The sequence below is a fragment of the Mytilus trossulus genome, chromosome 1 (genome assembly GCF_036588685.1).
Source record: "Mytilus trossulus isolate FHL-02 chromosome 1, PNRI_Mtr1.1.1.hap1, whole genome shotgun sequence".
NCBI classification, from domain to species: Eukaryota; Metazoa; Mollusca; class Bivalvia; order Mytilida; family Mytilidae; genus Mytilus; species Mytilus trossulus.
The window spans coordinates 45,385,870-45,410,820 of NC_086373.1; the positions used below are offsets into that span (position 1 = coordinate 45,385,870).

Genomic DNA, 24,951 nt, shown 5'->3' on the forward strand with positions numbered 1-24,951 from the left:
CGAAAAAAATGATAAATTCATGCACAGAAGACTAAGTTTATGATGTTTGTATGCATTGGTTCAAGAATTGGAAGAACATTATTTTTCACCGATAACTCGTTTTTATGACTTTAAAAAGAAAAACAGCATAGAAAATTGCTCAAAAGCCAAAAAAAAAATTTAAGTTCATTAGACCACATGCATTCTGTGTCAGAAAACTCTGCTGTGTCAACTATTTAATCACTATCAAAATTCAGAGGTGTATCCAGCTTGAATGTTGTGTCCATACTTGCCCCAACCGTTCAGAGTTCGACCTCTGCGGTCGAATAAAGCTGCGCCCTGTGGAGAATCTGGTTTAAAGGAGTTAGGCTACTTGGGAATATTGAGTATACGGTTAATTGCATTGTCAGCATTCTCATGTGTACAATTATTGTCAAAACTTTTATTCCCCCACTAGTAGAGGAGGGGGCATTAAGTTTTACCCTTGGCAAACATTGGTTTCCGTTCTTTTTCTTTAATTAGTTGGCCTCATCCAAAAGTTATGAAACCTATAAACAATGCTCATTACGACAAAGCAGTGTCACATCAAGTATGCAGTTTGGTAGTGTCACTTTTACCACTTTATAGAGTTATGCCCCTAAACAATAGAAAAATCGGTTTCTGTTCTCTAACTTGAATTTGCAAATGTAATGAAACTTAAACACAATGCTGATTTCCACAAAACTCAGATCTTGTTTGAATTTTGGTGTCACATATACTGTTCTAGAGTTATGCACCTTCACAGATGGAAAAATTGATGAATTTTTGTTTCCATTCCCTAACTTTTGTTTGCCTCAACCAAATGTTATGAAACTTATAAACAATGCTTATTACCACAAAATTCAGATCAAGTATAAATTTGGGTAGCATCACTTAAACAGTTCAGGAGTTATGTCCCTTTACAACTGTATATGCAAGCAGGGGCATCATCTATGTCCTATTGACACATTCCCCATTTGTAGCCTACCTGGTACAATGGACCAAGTGAGCTTTTCTCATCACTTGGCTCTGTCGTCTGTCGTTAACTGTTACAAAAATCTTCTATGAAACTACTGGGCCTTATTTTACCAAAGTTGGCCAATATCATCATTGGAGTATCTAGTTTTATAAATTTGTCCGATGACCCGGCCGACCAACCTAGATGGCCACCATGACTAAAGAAAAGAACATAGGTGAAATGTAGATTTTGGCTTATATCTCTGAAACCAAAGCATTAGAGCAAATATGACACAGGTTTAGGTAAAATTGTTTATCAGGTCAAGATCTATGTCTCATTGGCAACCATTCCAAAGATCTTAAATTTTATAACCAAACGACTTCATTTAATGGATTATTAGTTATTATAAAACATTATACAGTTTTTCTTGTCTTACACAATTGTCATAATTACAAGTGTAAATCTACTATCTAGAAGGTCTTTTCATTATGTTATTATGCCGAACTAAAGGAGCCTGCACATATTCAAAATGGTGAAATCAATATCGGTGTACTTACCAAAAGATTTTAAATGGTGGAATCTATATCAGTGTACTTTCCAAAAGATAATCCAACACTCATGAGAGTAAGTCTTCAGAGAATAAATCTGCAATTTAATGTGAACTGTTTGGAACTATTTCATCTGTATCCAATGCATTCATGAGAGAAGACATCTTTGCTTGTTCAGTGATCAGGAAGGACGTGGGCCTTGCGCCAATTGCGCTTATCGACCAGAAATGGCGCATAAAGTGACAAATGTAAACGCCCGCGTGGCGCATGATATTTTTCACTTCGTTTTAAAACGTTGAGATATCGTCAAATAGATTTCCGATCGTATTTCGTGCCGCCATGTGTGAGTACACAACTGTGTAGTGTTTACTCCAATGATAGGAGCACCTTTATATTTTTGGGACGTCTCCGGTGTTTTCCTATGGTAATAATAGCAACATGCGGTATGACTGATTACCCAAAAAACGTAATTAACCATCATTCATGATATGATTTTTTATAAACAACTTTAAATTTGTCGGTCGTATAAAGTTGTGTATTTACAATCTTTACAAATGTTTTCAGTAATAATAATTGAACAAAAATGTATAAATCCATGTGCTACCTTACATTCGGCCTCAAACTGTATGTTCATATCATTGCCTGTTAACTACACAACTACACAACGATTGCTAAAGTCATCAGTGAACCCTCTTTTTATCTCAAAAATATTCTGAAGATTCTATCCCATTTTTCGATCTCAGAAATATTTAAAAGTCCACATTCTATCCTTTTTCCATTCATCTACAAAGTTTTATTAGTCTACTTTCCATCCTATTTTTGATCCAAAAAGTATTTTTTCAATGGAATTCCATGGAAAGTTTTTAATCTTATCATGGAAAATAATGAAATAAGTGATACATATAAGTTTCCATCAGTAATATTTTTTCATGAAATACAATGGAAATCTTTGGAAAAAAATGTAATCATTTTTTCATGGAATATGATGAGCTGCATGGACAATCTAAGGATAGGAAACTACGTAATTATCACCAGTTTTATTGAAATACATGTAGATTATTTTTAAGGTGGCTGTGACCCAGCACTTTTTTCACTCTACATATTGTCAAACTTTATAGATTATTCATGGAAAAGCTTATTTTGCGTGATAAAAAGAAAACTACACCATAGAATTTAAAGATAAAATGTGAGAAGATAGCTCTAGAATTTATAACATGCTTTCAGTTAAGACAAAGAAAAATGGAGTCAAGAGACTTGTTTTATTGCTACATATTAAAACAGGTAAATTCACAACGCTTTCTTTTATAAAATTACTTTATCAGAGTTATCTCCCCACGCCCTGTTTTGGGCAAAGTTGAAAAAAAATTAATTAATCAAAAACATTTCATTTGTTGTTTGAAAAGTGCATGCCGAAGATACACTGAAAAGAATTGTAATCAAAATACCAAGGACAGTACAAAGATAAAAAAAAAAATAAGATTTCATGTGCATTTAAGGTAGATCACAAGTGTATATTTTTTGAGACAGAATTTTTTTATAATTTGCCAACATGAAGATTTTACTTGGCTCTTTTCAAAAATTTAATAAAAAGTATGGGTCACCCTGCTATTTTTCAAGCTATGAGTCGTTGAAAATTGCCAAAATTTGGTTAGTTTGTTCATGAAAAAACACATTAGTGTGCATAAAAAAACATCTATGAGATAGAATTTTGAAATAAATTGTGAGAAGAAAATAAAAAGAAAACATGGTGTCACCGAACTTGTTTTCTTGCTACAAGTGAAAATAAAAAATTTCCCTATTTGATCAGTATAAATTTTGTACTAAAAGAGTTATCTCCCCTTAAATGGCTCATTTGAAAAAAATAATTTTAAAACCCCCCGAAAAAAAAAATTGTTAAAATATTTTGTATAATACGATTAATTATTAAGTATTCTTTAAATAAAAAACACAGTCTAAACATTGAATTGCAAATCTGTCTCCACATTTGCAGATTTAGGCAAATAACTAGACCGATTTTGTACTGTGATTGTACAATCCAAGATGGCGGTATACCATGTAACTACCTTCAACATGTTTCCCTATGTCAATTCATCCTTTTGTGCACCAATAGTAAAAAAAATAATCAACGTGAGGTTGGTTTGATCTCAGTTTCTTCATTGTTTAAAATCCGATTATGATGTGGAATTTTCTTGCTTATCTCTGAATTGTCTATTGTGACAGAATGAAAAAAAGGTGACCATGCCTGATGACGTCACATAGAAAGAACACATCTTTTTGCAGACCATTCGAAAAGGAGCCGAGGAATATCTTTGCCTGCGTATTATTCGAAAATCATTAGAGAAACAGAGACCACCACCAACATTGACCAAATCTCGTGTAATACGATATTTAATTCCATTCTAGACAGTAAAATTTTGAATATTTAAAATGCTCAGCGAGTCTCGCATTTTAAATTTGAACATTTTACTGTCTTTAGTGGATAAATATTTTATCACACTCGATGCAGTGGTAGAATCTATGTATGTCACTTTTTGTATTTGATATTTTAGGCTAACAAGGGAGATAAATCTGTCAGTGGCCATGGAGCAGGGGGTGATGTACAGTTGGATGAAATTGCAGAGGAGCCATTTGGTTTGTATTATTTAAGTCATATGAAACTCAAGGGAAACCAGTCCATTCATTCTATTACATGTTTGTACTAAATCAACTTGTACAACTAACAGTCATCTAAAACCAACGTTAACTACTAACTAGAACATCTGCAATCATTGCAAACTTGTACCACTGCAGACTCACCATAACAATTATACATTGATATATGTGTTGTGTACAAGTTGCGATTTTGTACAGGTTATAACGTGTACAAAAATAATGTACATGTTATAACTTGTATAATGCAAAAATACAAGTTATAACATGTACAAAAGTACCTTGTACATGTTATAACCTGTACAAAATATTGCTTAAAAATGGTTTTAAATTGTAAAAAATAAGGATATGTTTCTATTATGGTAACAGACGTTATTAACCTCAATGATATTTTCATAAATTTTTTATTATTCCTTTATGTTAGTGTGTTTTGTCCTTTTTAGCTCACCTGACCTGAAAGGTCAAGTGAGCTTTTCTCATCACTTGGCGTCCGTTGTCCGTAAACTTTTCAAAAATCTTCTCTGAAACTACTGGGCCAAATTTCACCAAACTTGACCACAATCATCCTTGGGGTATCTAGTTTAAAAAATGTGTCCGATGACCTAGCTATCGAACCAAGATGGCCACTATGGCTAAAAATAGAACACAGGGGTGAAATGTATATTTTGGCTTATATCTTTGAAACCAAAGCATTTAGAGCAAATCTGACAAGGAGTAAAATTGTTGATCAGGTCAAAATCTATCTGTCCTGAAATTTTCAGACGAATCCGACAACCTTTTGTTGGGTTGCTGCCCCTGAATTGTTTTTTTTTAAGAAAATTTTGCAGTTTTTGGTTATTATCTGGAATACTATTATTGATAGAGATAAACTGTAAACAGCAATAATGTTCAGCAAAGTAAGACCTACAAATAATTTAACATGACCAAAATTGTCAGTCAACCCCTTAAGGAGTTATTGCCCTTTATAGTCATTTTTTTACAACTTTTCGTCATTTTTTGTAACTTGTACAAAAATCTTCTCCTCTGAAACTACTTGGCAAAATTTAACCAAACTTAGCCACAATTATCATTGTGGTATATAATTTAAAAAATGTGTCCAATGACCCCGCCTACCAAACAAAATTGCCGACCTGGCTAAAATTAGAACATAGTGGTAAAATGCCGTTTTTGCTTTATATCTTTGAAACTAAGACATTTAGGGCAAATCTTTCAAGATTTAAATGTCCCTCAGAATAAGATCTATCCCCTCACATATTTTCAGATGAACCAACAATCCGTTGTTGGATTGCTGCCCTAAAATTGGTAATTTTAAGGAAATTTTGCAGTTTCTGGATAGAGATAAACTGTAAACAGCAATTATGTTCAGCAAAGTAAGATCTACAAATAAATCAACATGATGAAAGTTGTTAGAGGACCCCTTAAGGAGTTACTGCCCTTTATAGTTAATATTGAATAACTTTTTGTCATTTTTGTAACTTTTACAAAAATCTTCTATTCTAAAACTACTGGGCCAAATTTAACCAAACTTGGTCACAATCATTACTAGGGTATCTATTTAAAAAAGTGTCTAATGACCATGCTAATGACCCCGCCTACCAAATAAGATGACTGACATCAGTAAATACAGTAACAGGTGAGCGACACAGGCTCTTGAGAGCCTCTAGTTTGATATAATAGTTAATGGCCAGGGGTTGGTATTATAAAGCATTCCTAAGTCCTGTCATAAGATATATCTTAGGACATATCTTATGATATATCTTAGAACATGTCTTATGATCCTGTTATGTCTATCTATGGTCATATCTTTATTTGATGAATTATAATTGTGAGTGTCCACTTTAAAGGCAATAGTAAAATACTTTCATTCAAGTTGACACAAAAAGACATAAGAAGATAGCCAGGATAGATGTCCACAAATAAAATTGGGAATGCAAATGGGTATGTGTCTAAAAGATAACAACCCGCCCATGGAGCAGACAACATCCAAATGCAACAAAAACATGTTTTCAAAGTAGAGGATATATATTTAAAACATCAAAATGACATTCGCCTCGACTAGCTCATGCACTGATCTTATAGTTTATAAAAAAAATGAGTTATAAATTTACATAAGTGACATGCTTAAGGCCAAAAATGTTGAAAGAGAAATCGAAAGACATTGATAATGAAGTGGGGTCCAATGAAAACCATTTCAGCTCTCTCTTGCTTTTACAGAGTAAGCATAAGACCTTGTTTAGGGGTTTGCATGCTATTCAACGAGAGGGAGGAATATTACCCAAAATTATTAGGCATTGTTCTTTGGAAGAATTTAGTATTTAATGAAATTGTCATTTAGGAAATGCAAGCTTATAGTAAATAGTGTCACACTTATTTAAGCCATGATGGACTGCATAAAACATACAATTACATGAAAACACATTTTGCCAATAGAAGTCATGAAACAAATATTCCTGAAACTTTGTGATCATTGTCCTCTACGGAAAAAGATACGTTCTGGCCTTTTTAATGTTGTTCTTTATGCATTGGTGAATTTAAATGTATATTTATAGTTTCAGGACAATAAGTTGTCTGGTTGCTCAGAAATTGTACCACAATGTTTAATATTATAAGTAGCGTTAAGGGAGGTAATCCAAAAGTAATATTTGAACTACTTCACACTGATTTAAATTATGTGTATTGGAAATTTGCCAATAATTTCAGTATTCATAAACTCCTTTGGAAATTTGCCAAAATCTTTAGTAATATAAACTTCATTGGGAATTTTTGCCAATGACTTAAGTTTAATTGGAAAATTGGCAATAACTTTTGCATAAGTAAATACAAATTATTGAAATATCAACACAAGGTTTGAAACCACAAAAGGTAGGTTGGAATTGATTGTGGGGTTTATGGTCCCTTTGGTTTAGGAATAAGGGGTATAAAAGGGCCCCAAAGAAGCATTTTTCTAGTGTCCATACAATAACTTGTGGAACAGTGTATAGAATTGCCTGACATTGTATCGCAAGTTTCCACACCTCAAAAGAATGGTTAGGATTAGAGTTGTGGAGTTATGACTCGATCTGTTTATAAATAAGGGGCAAAAAAGGAGGAAAACAAGGGTTTCCTGGTTAATGGACAACTACTCTAGCTTTGTTTCCTTATGTTGGTACTCTTTGCTATTTTTTTGTAGTTCTAAATTTTTTACACTGTTTCTAGAAACATCAAATACTGTGATTTAAATACATATAATAATTAAGAAATTATTATTTTCTTGAGATCATTAGCTGTAAATTAATTTTTAGAAGTTACAATATTAATAAATTAATATTAATTTTAACCATGACTTGTATGTCATTTTATATTTTAATATCTTATGATGAATTTAAATGAGTAGTTATTGTTGAAAACTCCATTAGAAATTTGAATTGAGATTTTTTTTTTGAAATAAGGGAAAGGGGTAGGAGGGGGAGGTTACAATTTTTCTCATTTCAGATTTCAGAAACTAAAAATAAAAATTCTTCAAAATTTATTTTTCAAATATTTGTTTTGAAGCGATTAATATTCAACAACATAGTGTGTTCCTCAAATGCAAAAAAAAAAAAAATTGTTAAGTTTATTAGACCACATTTATTCTTTGTCAGAAACCTATGCTGTGTCAACTATTTAATCACAATCCAAATTCAGAGCTATACCAAGCTTGGATGAAGTGTCCATACTTGCCCCATCTGTGCAGAGTTCTCTGCGGTCGTATAAAGCTGCGCCCTGCGGAGCACCTAGTTGATTATAGTTATTATGTGTCAAATATTTAATTACAATCCAAATTCATCAAAGCGCGTATATTGTGTTCATTTTTGCCCCAACTGTTCAGGGTTGGACCTATTTTTTACTTTTAGCAGGTGTTATTTTCAGGTAAATTAGTTTCATAGAGAAAGGAATATTGTTGATAAAATACTTAGTTAATGATAAGATTTTAATGCTTTGAATGACACATTTCATTTTGTTTTTTTGCAGGAAACCAGACTTTAACAAACAATATTTTAACAGATCCATCAGGAGGTCAACAAAATGTTATATATACAGCAGCCTATCCACAAGTAAGACAGGAGCTAAACATGTTAAGATATAAGAGAATTTATTTCAACATGTTCTGTTACACATATAAACAAGCGTTTGCATATACAAAAACATTATCTTCCTTTTGTGGTATTGAACCTTCTTATTAAATTTCATAGAGATCCATTCACTTGAACTAAAATTATTGTCCGGACACCAAATGTGTCTTCGGACGACGCAGATGATGACGACATAATACCATTATACGATCCCAAATTTTTTTTTGCGGTCGTATAAAAACTAAATTATTTAGAGCAAATCAGACATGGGGTAAATACTTCATCAGGTGAAGTTAAAGTATTCATTTCGTCAAATTCTACCATGCTCTGAAATTATCAGCAGAATTGGTTATTTGATTTTTAGGTTATTGCCCCTGAAGCGATATGTCTAGAATTTTTACTGTTATTTGTCATGGTGGTACCCCCATTACTGCCCTCTTATAGCTGATCTTTGTGTAAAGGTTGCATAAAATACAACCAAAACCCTATTGTACTATATCTTCCAAGGTATCACTACTTTTGATGGTTCAAACAAAATAGTAAAGTGAAGTGATCCTTAATTTAGATCATCCTATTCTGTCAATGTCATGCAATTTATTAAGATATGTTATGCTTTAATATATAAATTATAATATGATGTGTAGATAAAAACCACATTTGTCTAGAATGTATTTTTTTTGTTATTAAAAATTAGAAATTATTAGATATGGTGTATGAATCTTCTTTTATAAAAGTAGATTCAACTACTAATGCTCAATCATGAACAAAAGAAAATACCCCTTTTCTCCATTTTTAATTTTCAAATTTGCCTATCAAAATTCAATTCAATGTTTTATTTGAAATATTCACACAAAATTGTAAAATGAATTATCAGGTTAGGGGAGGATTGAGCACACAAAGATACATTTTATTTCAACCTCTGCCACATTCTTTATAACAAATTGGTTGTATAAGGTTCATGACTCTAATTATTATTATTATTTTTTTTGTAAATTAATTTGTTAAGAATAAGGCTGTAAGTTTTTCTGAATTATTTTTTTTTTATATTTTTATACGTCTGCAAATGGTTTTTATACGAACGCAAAATTTGAAAAAAATTTCGTCGTATATTGCTATCACATTGGCGTCGTCGTCATCTGCGTCATCGTCCTCGTCGTCCGAATACTTTTAGTTTTCGCACTCTAACTTTAGTAAAAGTGAATAGAAATCTATGAAATTTTGACACAAGGTTTATGACCACAAAAGCCAGGTTGGGATTGATTTTGGGAGGTTTTTTTCAAACTGTTTAGGAATAAGGGGCCAAAAAAGGGCCCAAATAAGCATTATTCTTGTTTTTTTCACAAAAAATGTAGTATAAATGAATAGAAATCAATAAAATTTAAACACAAGGTTTATGAACACAAAAGGAAGGTTGGGCTTGATTTTGGGAGTTGAGATCCCAACAGTTTAGGAATAAGGGGCCAAAAGGGGGCCCAAATAAGCATTTTTCTTGGTTTTCACACCATAACTTTAGTATAAGTTAATAGAAATCTATGAAATTTAAACATAAGGTTTATGACCATAAAAGGAAAATTGGGATTGATTTTGGAAGTTTTGGTCCCAACAGTTTGGAAATAAGGGGCCCAAAGGGTCCAAAACTAAACTTTGTTTGATTTCATCAAAAATGGAATAATTGGGGTTCTATGCCGAATCTAACTGTGTTTTTAGATTCATAATTTTTTGTCCCGTTTTCAAATTGGTCTACATTAGGGTCCAAAATTAAACTTAGTTTGATTTTAACAGAAATTGAATCCTTGGGGTTCTTTGATATACTGAATCTAAAAATGTACTTAGATTTTTGATTATTGGCCCAGTTTTCAAGTTGGTCCAGATCAGGGTCCAAAATTAAACTTTGTTTGATTTAATCAAAAATTAAATAATTCGGGTTCTTTGATATGCCAAATCTAACTGTGTTAGTAGATTCTTAAATTTTGGTCCTGTTTTCAAATTGGTCAACATTAGGGTCCAAAGGGTCCAAAATTAAACTTAGTTTGATTTTAACAAAAATTGAATCCTTGGGGTTCTTTGATATACTGATTCTAAACATGTACTTGGATTTTTGATTATGGGCAAAGTTTTCAATTTGGTCCAAATCAGGATTCAAAATTATTATATTAAGTATTGTGCAATAGCAAGAAATTTTCAATTGCACAGTATTGTGCAATAGCAAGAAATCTTCAATTGACAGTATTGCGCAATAGGAAGAAATATCTAATTGCATAATTTTGTGCAATAGCAATCAATTTTCAATTGGAGTTATCTTTCTTTGTCCAGAATAGATATTTGTGCAATAGCAAGATATTTTCAATATTTTTTGAAAATTTTAGTTATCTTTCTTTGTCCAGAATAGTAGTTGAATCAACTTAAATCATTGTTTTATACACTATACAATGTATTTTCACTTTTACTACCAACTGATAAATTAAAACAATCTTTACCATTCAGTGATAACAAGCACTTTTTTACATTTTAATATTTGAAGATGTATTTAAATGAGCAGTTATTTTTGCAAACTCCATTAGAAATTTTAATTGAGGTCCGTTTTGGAATAAGGGAAAGGGGGATGTGAAAGGGGGGGGGGTCAATTTTTTTTTTCAGATTTCATAAATTAAAAGAAAATTTCTTCAAACATTTTTTTGAGAGGATTAATATTCAACAGCATCGTGAATTGCTCAAAGGCAAAAAAAAATTTTAAGTTCATTAATTAGACCACATTCATTCTGTGTCAGAAACCTATGCTGTGTCAACTATTTAATCACAATCCAAATTTAGAGCTGAATCCAGCTTGAATGTTGTGTCCATACTTTTCCCAACCGTTCAGTGTTCAACCTCTGTGGTCGTATAAAGCTGCGCCCTGCGGAGCATCTGGTTTTTATAATGCTATGATGTCTTCGTCGTCTTCTAAGGACACATTTGGTTTCCAGACAATAACTTTGGTTTAAGTGAATGGATCTCTATGAAATTTTATAAGAAGGTGAACAAAAGAAAGGTTGGGATTGATTTTCGGGGTAATGGAACCAACAAGTATTTTTCTAGTTTCATGATAATTACTTGTGTAAAGATATTTTGATTGCTCTGAAATGGTACCACAATGTTTAATACCACAAGTAGAAGGTTGGAAATCCTTTTATGGGTTATGGGGTCAACAGTTTAGGAATTAAAGGGCCTAAAACGGGCCAAAAACCAGCATGTTTGTTGTTTCCAGACAATAACTTGTGTTTAAGTGTATGGATCTTTCTGAAATTGTTCCTCGAGGTTCCATAATACAAAGGAAAGGCTAAGGAATTGAGTTTTGGGGTTATAGCTCCAACTTCCATGGGTTGTTTTAATAAGTTGGGTAGGATTTTTTGTTTACAACTTTTTTAGGGATTCATTTTTTTTTCAAAATTTTTCAAATTTCAAATTTTTGAAGATTCAAGATGAACTATTCAATTGCACAGCATTGCCCAATAGATTTGTTAGATCTTTGACCACAGTTATTTTGTGGCAGAAACCTATATTATGTCAAAAATTTGATCACAATCCAAATTCAGACAGTATCAAGCTTAAATGTTGTGTTCAAATTTGCCCTTTCTGTACAGGGTTCAACCTCTGCAGTCTTGTCAGGCTGCGCTCAGGGTAGCATTTTATTTATGTTAGGGCCGTTTATAGCGGACTTACTGTTATTGGTTTTTCATAACCTGACAAGTTTTGAAATTCCCATGAGGGTGGTAGAAAGTGGCAACAATTTTGAATGGTTACAATTTTGTTCATCACAATTACTAGGCGAAGTAATCAAAAGCTATTCTTTTTATCAGGTAACACACAGTAAAAACCTTTATATTTTAGACTTTGGACATTAAGGGGGCTTGAGGGTATAAATCCATGTTGGTTTTTGTCGAGCCTGCAACTTTTGTTGCAGAAAGCTCGACAAAGGGATAGTGATCCGGCGGCGGCGATAGCTAACTTCTTTAAAGCTTTATATTTTAGAAGGTAGAAGACCTGGACACTTCATACTTTGTATATAGATGCCTCATGTCATGAACTTTACGTCAGTCACATGTCCAATGTCCTTGACCTCATTTTCATGGTTCAGTGACTACTTGAAAAAAAAGTTAAGATTTTTTGTAATGTTAAATTCTCTCTTATTATAAGTAATTGGATAACTATATTTGGTATGTGCGTACCTTGCAAAATCCTCGTGTCTGTCAGACAATTTTCACTTGACCTCGACCTCAATTCATGAATCAGTGAACAAGGTTAAGTTTTGGTGGTCAAGTCCATATCTCAGATACTATAAGCAATAGGAGTAGTATATTCGGTGTATGGAAGGACTGTAAGGTGTACATGTCCAACTGGCAGGTGTCATCTGACCTTGACCTCATTTTCATGGTTCAGTGGTTATAGTAAGTTTTTGTGTTTTGGTCTGTTTTTCTTATACTATATGCAATAGGTCTACTATATTTGGTGTATGGAATGATTGTAAGGTGTACATGTCTAGTTGACAGGTGTCATCTGACCTTTACCTCATTTTCATGGTTCAGTGGTCAAAGTTAGGTTTTTGAGTTTTGGCCTATTTTTCTAATACTTTATGCATTAGGTAAACTATATTTGCTGTATGGAAATATTTTATGATCTATATGTCTGTTACGCATGTTTTATTTGACCTTGACCTCATTTTCACGGTCCATTGCTAAGTGTTAAGTGTTTGTGTTTTGGTCTGTTTTTCTTAATTTATAAGCAATAACTATATTTGTTGTATTGAAGAATTGTTATCTGTACATGTCTGTCTGGCATGGGTCATCTGACCTTGACCTCATTTTCATGGTTCATTGATCAATGTTTCATTTTCTTGGTTAATGTTGAGTTTATGTGACAGTTGTAATAAAGCTTTATATTTAGTTCTATCAACATGATATCATTATGATTAGTAAAGAAGGCGAGACATTTCAGCGTGTGCACTCTTGTTTTTAAATATATAGGATTTTAATAGCTATTTCTTTTTTTAAATGTACTGTCCCAGGTTAGGGGGAGGGTTGGGATCCCGCTAACATGTTTAACCCTGCCACATTATTTATGTATGTGCCTGTCCCAAGTCAGTAGCCTGTAATTAAGTGGTTGTTTATGTGTTACATATTTGTTTTTCGTTCATTTTTTTACATAAATAAGGCCGTTAGTTTTCTCGCTTGAATTGTTTTACATTGTCTTATCGGTGCCTTTTATAGCTGCCTATATGCGGTATGGGCTTTGCTCATTGTTGAAAGCCGTACGGTGACATATAATTGTTAATGTTTGTGTCATTTTGGTCTTTTGTTGATAGTTGTCTCATTGGCAATCATACCACATCTTCTTTTTTATATTTACCATATACTTAAAAAATAAAATTAAAAAATGGAGTCACCATTTATTTAAGCTCACAATCTGCCTCCGAAAGAAGCATGCATTTTTATTTAGGTACTTTTTTTCTGTTGAACTAATAGGAGAAATAGAGGTTATATCTAAAAAATAAAGGAAGAAATTACAGAAATTGCTTGAATTTTACCATTGCTTAGTTTAAGTACAATGATGAGTTAAAAAGATATTTCAATTTTATTGCCGAAATTTTTTTTTCGATTTTTGTACCACATCATAAAGTAACAACTAGTAGTGTAATAGATAAAATTTGTGATGAAATGAAATGTTTAAAAATTTGCTGAAATTTTAGTACCCTCAAGCCTCCTTAATCAATCCTGGTCAGAGAAGCAGGCGAGTCATTTCAGGGTATGCACTCTTATTTAATTTTAAATCTATGACTTTTATCATATTTTAAGTAACAGTGCCATTTGGAGACACCTATAGCTGAGTGCAAATATAAATCATTGTAGAGGCCAGAAAATAACTGATGAATAATTTATGATGTTTATAGCAGATGTTTAAAATGTCAGAATGATTTTCAGTTGGAAATAATAAACCATGTACACATTTATAATTTCAGATTAGTCAAATAAATCAGATTAATTTTGTGGAATAGCATTTGTTGATGAATAAGAAAAGAAAGAGAGATCTGAATTAACTGCTTTGAAAAAAGGAAAAAGAAATTGATGTGTGGTGATCAATATATATGGATATGAATTTGATCATGGTTTTATAATAAGACAAAATCATCGTGGAAAACAAGCCTCTGACTACTGGTAGTGCTGCAAATGAAATCATGGACAAAGTATTTTGATCTTGAAACATTTTTATTATTTAAGTATACTTGTACTACTGACCTCTTACCGAGGCAAACCTCCTTGTACACAAACTATGTTTCTCTTATGAATTTACTGTATGTATTGTTCTTGGTTAGTGTTATATTGATATATGATATATGTATACTTATTGTGCTTAAAACTATTGAATTGTTCCCCAACTCTATGAAGTTAAGAGAGAATATTTTTTAAATAACCATGTTCAATTCAGTCGTTCTCCCTTTCCAGTCTATTAAATCTTACCCAGCTCGGCCAGCTGTAAGAGGAACTTCCTATTTTATTAGATTTGTTTTCAGATTTTGTATATTAAAATAAGATCATTTTTGTATGTGATAAGAAATTATGGTTTCATATATAAGGTGGTGATTTATTACTTGCATGATTTACATGAATCTTTAGGCCAGGCTTTTTTAATTTAATGGTTTACGTATCTGCCAACCCTATTTTCTAATTTCCAGGGGAAAAAAGATAAAATTACATTTCATGCTTTTTAAAGCATTTACTTCATGCCATGGGGTATGGCCATCTTTGTAACCCAAATCAGAGACTCAGTCCAGATTAAGCCAAGGTTTTTATTCAGCAGATTCCTGGTCTGTCATTCATAAACACCTATTATTTTTTTCTAATGCAATACATTAATTGAAACTATTAAAAAAAACATTCTTGATTTGGGAAGTTACAACATATATTCTTGGATATATATATATATACTAGAACACACATGTGATATCGCAAGTCCGTGACTGAATTAAGGTATATAACTATGCGCAAGCCTTATTTTAGTATTAGTATTGTCATCTGATAAAGTCAAGCCAATTATAAGATACACAGTTTTTCTCTGCTTTCAAATCCCGTCGAACTGGAACTTATCAATTATTGGTAATATTAATTATTTGGAAAACAAAAGGGTTGGAATGGAGTATTTTTTAATCAACAACATTGTCCTATATTAGTTATAAATAAAGATGAATTCTTTGATTCGCTGTTTTACGCCATGTATGCCCACTAACAAATTGAAAACTGTTCCTCATTTTTAGTCTTGTTATCTTAGAAAGTCTTACTGATTAAAATACTACAATAGGTAGCTATTTGACAATTTAGTAGTGTCAACCCTGTGATTATGACCCGTGTATATAGCATATTAACCTTGAATACACCGTTTGGTGGTGCGCCTGTCAGATGCGGAACGTACAGATTAGGTAATAGGCAATAGGTGAATATACTATTGGTATCGGACTCGACCCGGAACTTCTTAATTATTGGCATTGTTAATTACGCGGAAAACAAAAGGGCCTTGAGTGGTGTAATGTTCAATCTACACCTTTGTACTATATTAGTGATATATAAAGTTGAATTCTTTGATTCGTCGCTTTTACGTGATGGCGGCTGAAAAATTGGACTTCGTAATTTTAGTATTATAGATATTTGTTTTCAAGGGGATAGCCGTTTGACTATCAAAAGAAGATTGAAGCCCGAGTAGAAAAAAGTGATGTTATACACGCGATTTCATTCTTGGGATAATTCAACAAAATTTGGATCATTTCAGTTGCTGATTTAATATTCAAAATTTGACTGAATTATTTCTTGTAATTGTTGTTTCTTTCGTGTTTCTTTCTGAAAGATGTCAATCAAGTTGCTCTTGTTCCTTCATAAAATTGTCGTTCATTCATGAGAAGGTCCAGTAAGACCCCCTTTTTTTTCGGCCCAAAATATAGCAGTTTTACAAAATTGTTAAAATGTAAGCTTTTAGTTATTTATTGGATAGTAGAATGGTTCTGCTACATAAATATGGGCTGTTTTTTACAGTACAATGCACATATATTGGGAACTAGCACCAATAAGTCATGCTACATTACTGGAATCTTCACAATTCCAGCATTTTAGTTAAATTTTAGACGGTTTCTGTGTAAAACGAAAGTGGCTGCATTCGTGTTCATCCAAAATATTGAAATGGAAGTTGTATATGATGGTAATACATAACATATATAAAGGTTGAGGATGAACACGGATGCGGCCACTTTCGTTTCTGACAAAAACCATCTGAAAAGTGAAATTTTTTCGCATATTTGGTAGATTTTTCATATTTGAGCATGACTCGGATCGTTTTTTATGACTAAATAAGTTAAAATCTTTCACATAATTAATTGAATCATATGAAATAGACATTTAAGTGTTTAAAAAGTTGACAAAATCTTTCGTCAGATAAAACTGAAATTTGAGGCCAAAATCGGTCCTTACCGATCCTACTCCTTTATCCTGAAATCTATGCATGTTGTAATAATCAGTCTATGGAAGAAGCGAATTGATAAAATGATTCTTATATCAAATATTGTCTTATATCTACGAGTTACACTGTGGGAAATTTCAGACAAATTTTAACATTTTTATGAAGAAAGGAAGATTTCTCAGAATAAAGTAATGACTATTTTTTTTAAACAGGGTGACATTTATCACGGCAAACTTCTGATGTATAATTTCATGAATTGTGTAATATAATAACAAGCAAGTGGTATCAATACAAGACAATTAAATTTTTGATTAAAGGAAACATAAATGCACGATTTATCATTTGTAGATGTACACATTCAATAAATATAATGTAGCAAAGTTAGTGGAATGAAATTTCGATAAATTCAATTGTTTTCTAAGCCAAAATCACCTATATTTCAATTTGCTATATTTTATTATATTTCTAATATAATAGCGATGTGATTATAATATCAAAAATTTATGAATGCCATATTTTTCTAATATATCTGCGATAGTTTTCTTATATAAAATGAATACGATAACAGGTCAAAATGTATGTCAAGTATACTGCAAACATTATTCACCATCATAGTGCATGACCTGTTTAATGTTGTTTGCCAAATATCACTAGAATTTTTGTACCTGTTACAAAATTAACAATTACAAGAAATAATCATTTCGAAAATAGTGTTTGATCCAGAGTTGGGGTAATTGTAATTTTAATCGTTAATCAGCTGTAATTGATTACAATTTTCAAAGTAATCAGTGTAATCATTAATCAGCCTCAAATCTGATTACATGTAATTTAATTTAATCAATTACTTTTCAAAATAGCCTGTAATCCTAATTACATTTTGATTACATTCTGATTACAATGAAAAAATCTAAAACTGTGTTTCTGTCAATAAATGATTTTTTCATTATTCATATTTAATAAATATCTTACATGTTAAATTATTATTGTTTACTTAAAGCATGCTAATTGAATTGCATACTTCAGCAAAAAAATAAAATGTTACAGTATTGAAAATTCATCATTAGCCAAAGCAGAGACATATATACTACAATTATATGTCTCTGACCTTTGAAAAATGATATTGTACATATATTCACAATTTACAGATGTACACATATACATTTGATAATAACTGTTACATTCAATAAATACTTTTCATTATTAACCCTGAATTATATTCTTTTGTTAAAATTGTGACTTTTGTCAACTTTGAATTGACAGGTAGGAGACCAATTAAGGTTTGTTTTTATTGCAATTACCAATTGAGCATAGCTGTAGGTCAATACATATAATAAAGGATAACATTTATCTAATTAGCACAAACAAAATAAAAGTTGTTGTTGAAAATAAACAAATTTTGGTATGGACTTGGACTTGGACTGGACATGTAAAATGCAATGATTTTAGTACTTATAATTTGTTTACAATATGATGTAACAATTCTATTAAAAAAAATCGCATAGTTTTTAACTGTTAACTATATTTCATTCATATTTTAACTTCCATTAATTGCACCTTGTACATATAAAGTCTTGAAGAGATCAGAAGACAAGTTACAGCAAATAATTCATAAAACTTTATTCATTATTTAAGTCATAACTATTCAGAGATTAATGGAGATAAATTGTGATAGGTCATAACCAATGACACAATGTTCATGTACATGTATATATACATTGAACCTTGGTGGTTTATCAAATTGATGAAAATTCAAGTAACCATTTTATAATAATTCAAAAATATTTTTTTTTTTAAAATGCTATACTTTTATTAATTGTTATTTGGATGAAGAGTTGTCTCATTGGCACTCACACCACATCTTCCTATATTTATATACTAGCTATATTAAACATTTATTCATTGACATCAAAAATGTTATTTTATTTATTCATTGTAATCAGATGTAATCATGATTACTTTGCCAATGTAATCATTAATTTAATCAGATACTTTAGAAATGATGTAATCGTTAATTTAATTTAATCGTACAATTGACAAAGTAATTGTAATTTAATCAATTACATTGAAAGTAATCCGACCCATCTCTGGTTTGATCCTATCGATCGTTGACTTAACAACCTGCTAAGTTCATTGTTTTCGATCATATGGTTATATTGACTATTTATACGACCCCAAAAATTAAAAAAAACATTGGTCGTATATACTGGTATCACGTTGTCGTCGTTGATGTTGATGTTGACGTTGACGTCAGCATCGTCCGAAGACGGATGGTTTCCGGATAATAACTTTAGTATAAGTAAATAGAAATCAATAAAATTTTAACACAATGTTATTAGCCACAAAAGGAAGATTGGGATTGATTTTGGGGGTTACGGTTTAGAAATTAGGGGCCCAAAGGGCCGAAAACAAGCATTTATCTAGTTTCAGGACAATCAGTTGTGTATTAGTATTTCAATTGCTCTGATAAAGTAGATGGCTTGGACTTGTTTTAAGGGTTATGGGGCAAACAGTCTAGGAATTAAGGGCCAAAAGCAAGCATGTTTGTAGTTTCGGGACAATAACTTAATGTATAACTGTATGGATCTCTCTGACATTTACCACAAGTTTCCATATAAAGAAGGGAAGGCTTTGAATCAGTTTGGGGTTAATATCCCTGAACATTTAGGAATAAGGGGGCAAAAAGAAGCATTTTTCTAGTTTACAGGCAATAACTTGGGTTTAAGTGTATGGATTTCTCTCAAATTATACTACAAGGTTTCTTACTACAAAGGAAGGGCTGGAATTGAGTTATTGGGTTCTTGCCCCAAGGGGGAGGGGGTTTTAATAAGTGAGGGGTCGAAAAATGGGCCCAAATAAGCATTTTTGTAGTTTTCAGTCAATAACTTGTGTTTAAGTGTATAAATCTCCCTGAAAATATACCACAAAGGGAAGGTTATGGGGGTTATGGTTCTAATCATTAAGCAATTAGGGACAAAAAGGGATGAAAACAAGGTTTTTTGCTGGTTAAAGGATAATTTAGACAAAATAAAAGCAGTGTAAGGGAGGTAATTCAATTTAAATTTAAAGAATACTGTTATATATATATATAGAGAGAGCCCAGGTGGTCGTGTGGTCTAGCGGGACGGCTGCAGTGCAGGCGATTTGGTGTCACGATATCACAGTAGCATGGGTTCGAATCCCGGCGAGGGAAGAACCAAAAATTTGCGAAATTTACAGATCTAACATTGTTGGGTTGATGTTTAGACGAGTTGTATATATATATATATATATAGTTGATTACTTCCCTTACACTGCTTGTTTTCAAAAGTTTTAAGAAGAAATCTTCAATTGCACTGCACAGTATTGTGCAATAGATTTGTTAGATCTTTGATCACATTTGTTTTGTGACAAAAAACTATATTATGTCAAAAATTTGATCACAATCCAGATTCAGACAGTATCAAGCTTGAATATTGTGACCAAATTTGCCCCACCTGTTCAGGGTTCGACCATTGCGGTCGTATAAAGCTGCGTCCTGATTATGAATATTCAAAAGGAAAAATAAATATTTCAAACAAAGGAAAATGTACTGTTTCCCGAATTTTGAAGATACTATTAGTCATGACATCCAAATAAAAAACGTCATCAAGTAAGTAATGGAAATCAGTCCAATTAAGCAGCCTCAGACTATAACTTGTACAACTTCAGATACCACGAATGAAAAATGTTGTCTAGCAGAAGATGTATTTATTATTAACATAGAAAAAATATTGAGAAGGAAAACAGTTCTTGTTGGATATCAAAGATACTTCCCGTTGGCAATTCGATATGTCTGAACATAATTAGTTCGCTGCATAGACTCGTTTAACATCGCGATGACCGTGAGGGCATTCCGATGTATTGTCGACACCGAGATTTGACTGGTAACCTATCGTATAAATACGAGGACATTATCGAGTACAGAATAACATTCCTTAGCGCTCGTTATTAATCCATCTCTTAAATGAATACTCATAAAAATAAAATTAGAACACAAAATCAATAATATCTATGCACACGTACAGAAGAATGTGTTAACGCATGCGAAAGAATATCCCAAGAACATTTTGAGGGAAAATATTAATGACTTTTAAAATCCAATCGATTAGAAAAAATCGAATTATTACAGAAGAATGTCCACCATGCACTTGTGCACTGCACTATTATTAGAATCGTTGGATAGAATGATTTAAAAATGGATGAAAATTATATATACATGTAACTTATAACGAGCATCACTGAAGAGAGATGTATTGTCGAAATGCGCATCTGGTGCAAGAAAATTGGTACCGTTAATCTTATTATAAACAAATATTAATACAAATTAATATATACCAACAACAAAATACCGATTTTTATCACTACAATGAAACGGTTTTTGGAGTACTGGAAAGCAGTTATTTATAAAGATGAAATTTTAAAGATTTAAGAAGAATAGGTACGAGTTCAAATGAGAACTTTCCATCAAAGTAATATTTTTAAACCCTTATAGATCTAAGTATGGCCTAAAACACCGAACAACACGCCATATAGAGCCCAAAAAAATGTTTAACCATTCATACATCTCGCATTATTTGATTTAATTAAAAGTAACACAGTTAACACGTTCTTATTACTCTTGAAATGTTTTAATACTTCCATGAAATAAAGGGCCCTGTTATTTACTGATATATTCCATTCGGTTAACAAATCATAAAATGACAGCACCTGGTATAACACAGACTCGATTTCCGTGTACGTAATACACGGCCGACACTCGGCTAACCGAGAGATAGGTCGGTTAATCTATATTGAGTATGCGACTATATCGGCGGTGGGTCTGTTAATCAGGTTGGTTATACGTCTGTTAAGAGTAAAACTCGCAATTTAATGTTAAACTCTGTTAACTATAGTATACAGTTTTTTTGGCATATTTATATGAGAATCACATCAAAAAAAGAAAAGTGTCTGACAAAATGATATCTATCATAGAACATTTTCCACCATTAAAAAAAATGCATAGCCTGCGCAATTTTAAGTAAAACGAAAAGGCGTTGCGCAAGTATGTGGTTTTTATGCTTGTACGCATAGCAATATTTTAAATAAAAGGCCAAAAACCATTTTTAGATATGATTTAAATGACAAAAAGTAGCACTTTGGTTCTAAAAAATCAATTATCATTGATAAATATTTCATAATTGTTATATAAGTTGAGTTATACCACATGTTAATGAATATTAGGGGAATACAGTCTGTTAATGGGTTGGACAATATAAATCGTGTCAGTTAAGAGTTATTTAGCCACGACAAGTCTTACTACCTTGAGTTTATATTTTCACATTGAAGAAAATTAGATGTACTTGTGACGAAAAATTACAATACGGTGCAGAAGTATCCTTATAGAAAGAGCACTTTTATTTCCAAAACATTTCTCTGCATTTCATTAAAAGGGTTTGTCACTTCAAATTAGCGTTATATGGACTGATTGGCCGCTCGAATTCGCATGAATTTATTATTTACGCCAAGTTATCAATCAGCCTTATTTTTTTGTCTGTTCAAAGTCTGTAACATCTATGAATCTGTCATGTGTTGCAATGCTGCTGGTTTAGTTCCATGCGTTTTCTTTGGAATACTGAAGGTTTTTCTACCTCAGGAATAGATTACCTTATGCCGGCGTCACACATTTGCGGATGGACCGGCGTGCACCAAACGTACAGAGAAAACTGACAAAGTCGGAATACGTTAGTTGCACGCCATAGGAACGCTTAGCAATCGTTCAAGGCGCGTTGCATAAGTTTGAAGTACGTCGAAATACAAAGGTAAAATTGAGAAAGGAAACGGGGAATGTGTCAAAGCGACAACAACCCGACCATAGAACAGGCAACAGACAAAGACCACCAATGGGTCTTCAATGTAGAGAGAAACTCCCGCATCCGTAGGCGTCCTTCAGCTGGTCCCAATAAACTCTGAATTATACACAAGAAACTAAAACATTTTTTTCGAGTGTCACTGATGAGTTTTCGTAGACGAAACGCGTGTCTGGCGTAAATATTAGGCGCAAATATCAAATTTCAATATCTATGAGGAGTTTATTTCCGGTATGTATTTTTCTTTGTACCGAGTCATCATTCTCATTTTCTGCCGCCTAAGGAAATGCCTGTACCAAGTTCTAAACCGTGGTTCTAAACAAGAAATAGACATTAGTAAGTTTTTTTTTATATAAGTGTTGGGTGCTGATTTAATGATTATGTGTAACAACAAAATTTTCAGATTCCATTGTCTAAACTTATTTTTCACTGTTCATGTGTTGTTTTCATTTATTCTAGCCACTAATCTTGAGCCTATCTCTTTATTCAGATAACACCCCATATAGCAATTAAATTATACTTGTAATGTCATTCATAACTCTTAACAGACCAATTAACAGACCGATTTGTATACATCCGACCCATTAACAGACCATATTTTCATCAAAAATTGATTTATGTCACCAAAATACAGTTTTTCGTGTAGATTTTTCACATATTGATGTTAATATCGTTAATATGGTAAACAAACATAATGCCAGTCTTTTTTCGATGTTCAAAAGATTGAATGCAAGTAAACTCAACCAACTTGTCATTTTTGTGTACATTTTGTATGTGTAAAATGTGTATAAATTTACTGATGAGTAACTCGCCTTTTCATTTTACAGATCGTTTATTGAAGCTAGAAAACAAATAATTACACCACTGGATTCAGTACTCCCAATCATTTTGTCAGACATGAATAGTTTTTATGATATAAATATAATTAAAAAGTTATACAATGAAACATACTGACCTTGCACTGATTTTCACGATAACACCTGATTAACAGACTTTAGCCAACTCGATTAACAGACCCACCGCCGATATAGTCGCATACTCAATATAGATTAACCGACCTATCTCTCGGTAAGCCCAGTGTCGGCCGTGTAATAGTGCTATTAGAGTACGATAAATCATATTTAAACGGGGGGGGGGGGGGGGGGGGAATGAATGAAAACTTCCTATTTGAAAGTAAGAGTTGCTGTAAATATTTCACAAGTAAGCACAACTTATAGTCATCTGTATGTCTGAACAAAGACTTTGTAGTACAATTACTTATTTTACTGAGCTAGACTCAGACAGTCTCTTCTCATATATCAACGAGGGCAGTAGATCTACAGCTTATTCTGATTTGTTTGTTTGTATATTTTTCAAATGTATACACAATTTCATAAGTAGATATAGGAAGATGTTGTGTGAGTGCCAATGAGACAACTCTCCATCCAGAGCTATTTAATTCTGAACATGAAACAGGTCTTCTAGCATTTCAACGATTAAAAATGACTTGACTTTACACTTTGTATTCTGGTTAACAACTTTACTTGATGATTTAACCGGAATTAATTTCTGCCCGAGTATTGCCGCCGAGAAAACTACACAAAATTTCAGCTTCAACAAAAGCTAAAAATATATTTTTGTCAATTTATAGTTATACGGCCTCAACAAGGCCAAAGTACGTCCAATATTGTATACAGTAGCTCTATTAAGTTGTCTGATGCCCTAAAGACGGACAATTAACCGTTTAAAATGACTGTGATATACAGTCTGTCAAATTTGAAGATCTGAGCAGTGACTGAGAGCGAAACTGGTTGCAAATACTTTATGCAGCTGTTGGTATTTTACGGAAGCAGATAGGTAAAGTTGTAATCCAATCAGATGAATATCCATTATCTAAACACATTTCACTTTCCAAGATCATGCAATTGAAAATAAGCCTGCTTTAAAAATATTTCTGTATTGTCTTTTGGATGATGGCGCATACGCGGCAGCTCTTAAAGAGAACGATATACCTTTTGACAACATTCTTAAATGTATGGTTTTAGTAGAATGTATAGTATCCATAAATAGACATTTTTTTACTCCTTTTCATTCCGCATTATCATTAAAAATGTATCGTATATATGGACACACCTTTGATAACTATTAACAAATTTGGCTGATCATGAGATACGAAAAATTGAAGATTCGTTCTACATGGTATTATTTCCTCATCTGGTGGTCAAACCTTATTCAAGACAATGTCGACCTAACTACAAATCAATAAAAGTTCTCCGTGTGACTTGGCTAAAGGGCAACATAGGCCCGATGCCAATTATATTTACTGGTATGATGTCATCCGACTTCCTACAAGATTTGATCTGTTGACGCAAAGGTGTAGGTAAAGGGGA

General features: G+C 32.3%; 1 protein-coding gene across 5 annotated transcripts in view; it reads left to right on the plus strand.

Moving 5' to 3' along the window:
- The window catches only part of LOC134725448 (nuclear transcription factor Y subunit beta-like), a 54,762-nt gene extending 39,293 nt beyond the window's left edge, over positions 1-15,469 (plus strand). For all 5 annotated transcript variants that reach the window (XM_063589306.1, XM_063589279.1, XM_063589288.1 and 2 more), the window contains exons 7-9: positions 4,053-4,134; positions 8,143-8,225; positions 14,236-15,469. In XM_063589306.1, coding sequence (XP_063445376.1) covers positions 4,053-4,134; positions 8,143-8,225; positions 14,236-14,271 — 201 coding nt within the window. In that variant the 3' untranslated portion in view covers positions 14,272-15,469. The remainder of the gene's footprint in view (positions 1-4,052; positions 4,135-8,142; positions 8,226-14,235) is intronic.
- The last annotated feature ends 9,482 nt before the right edge of the window (positions 15,470-24,951 follow it).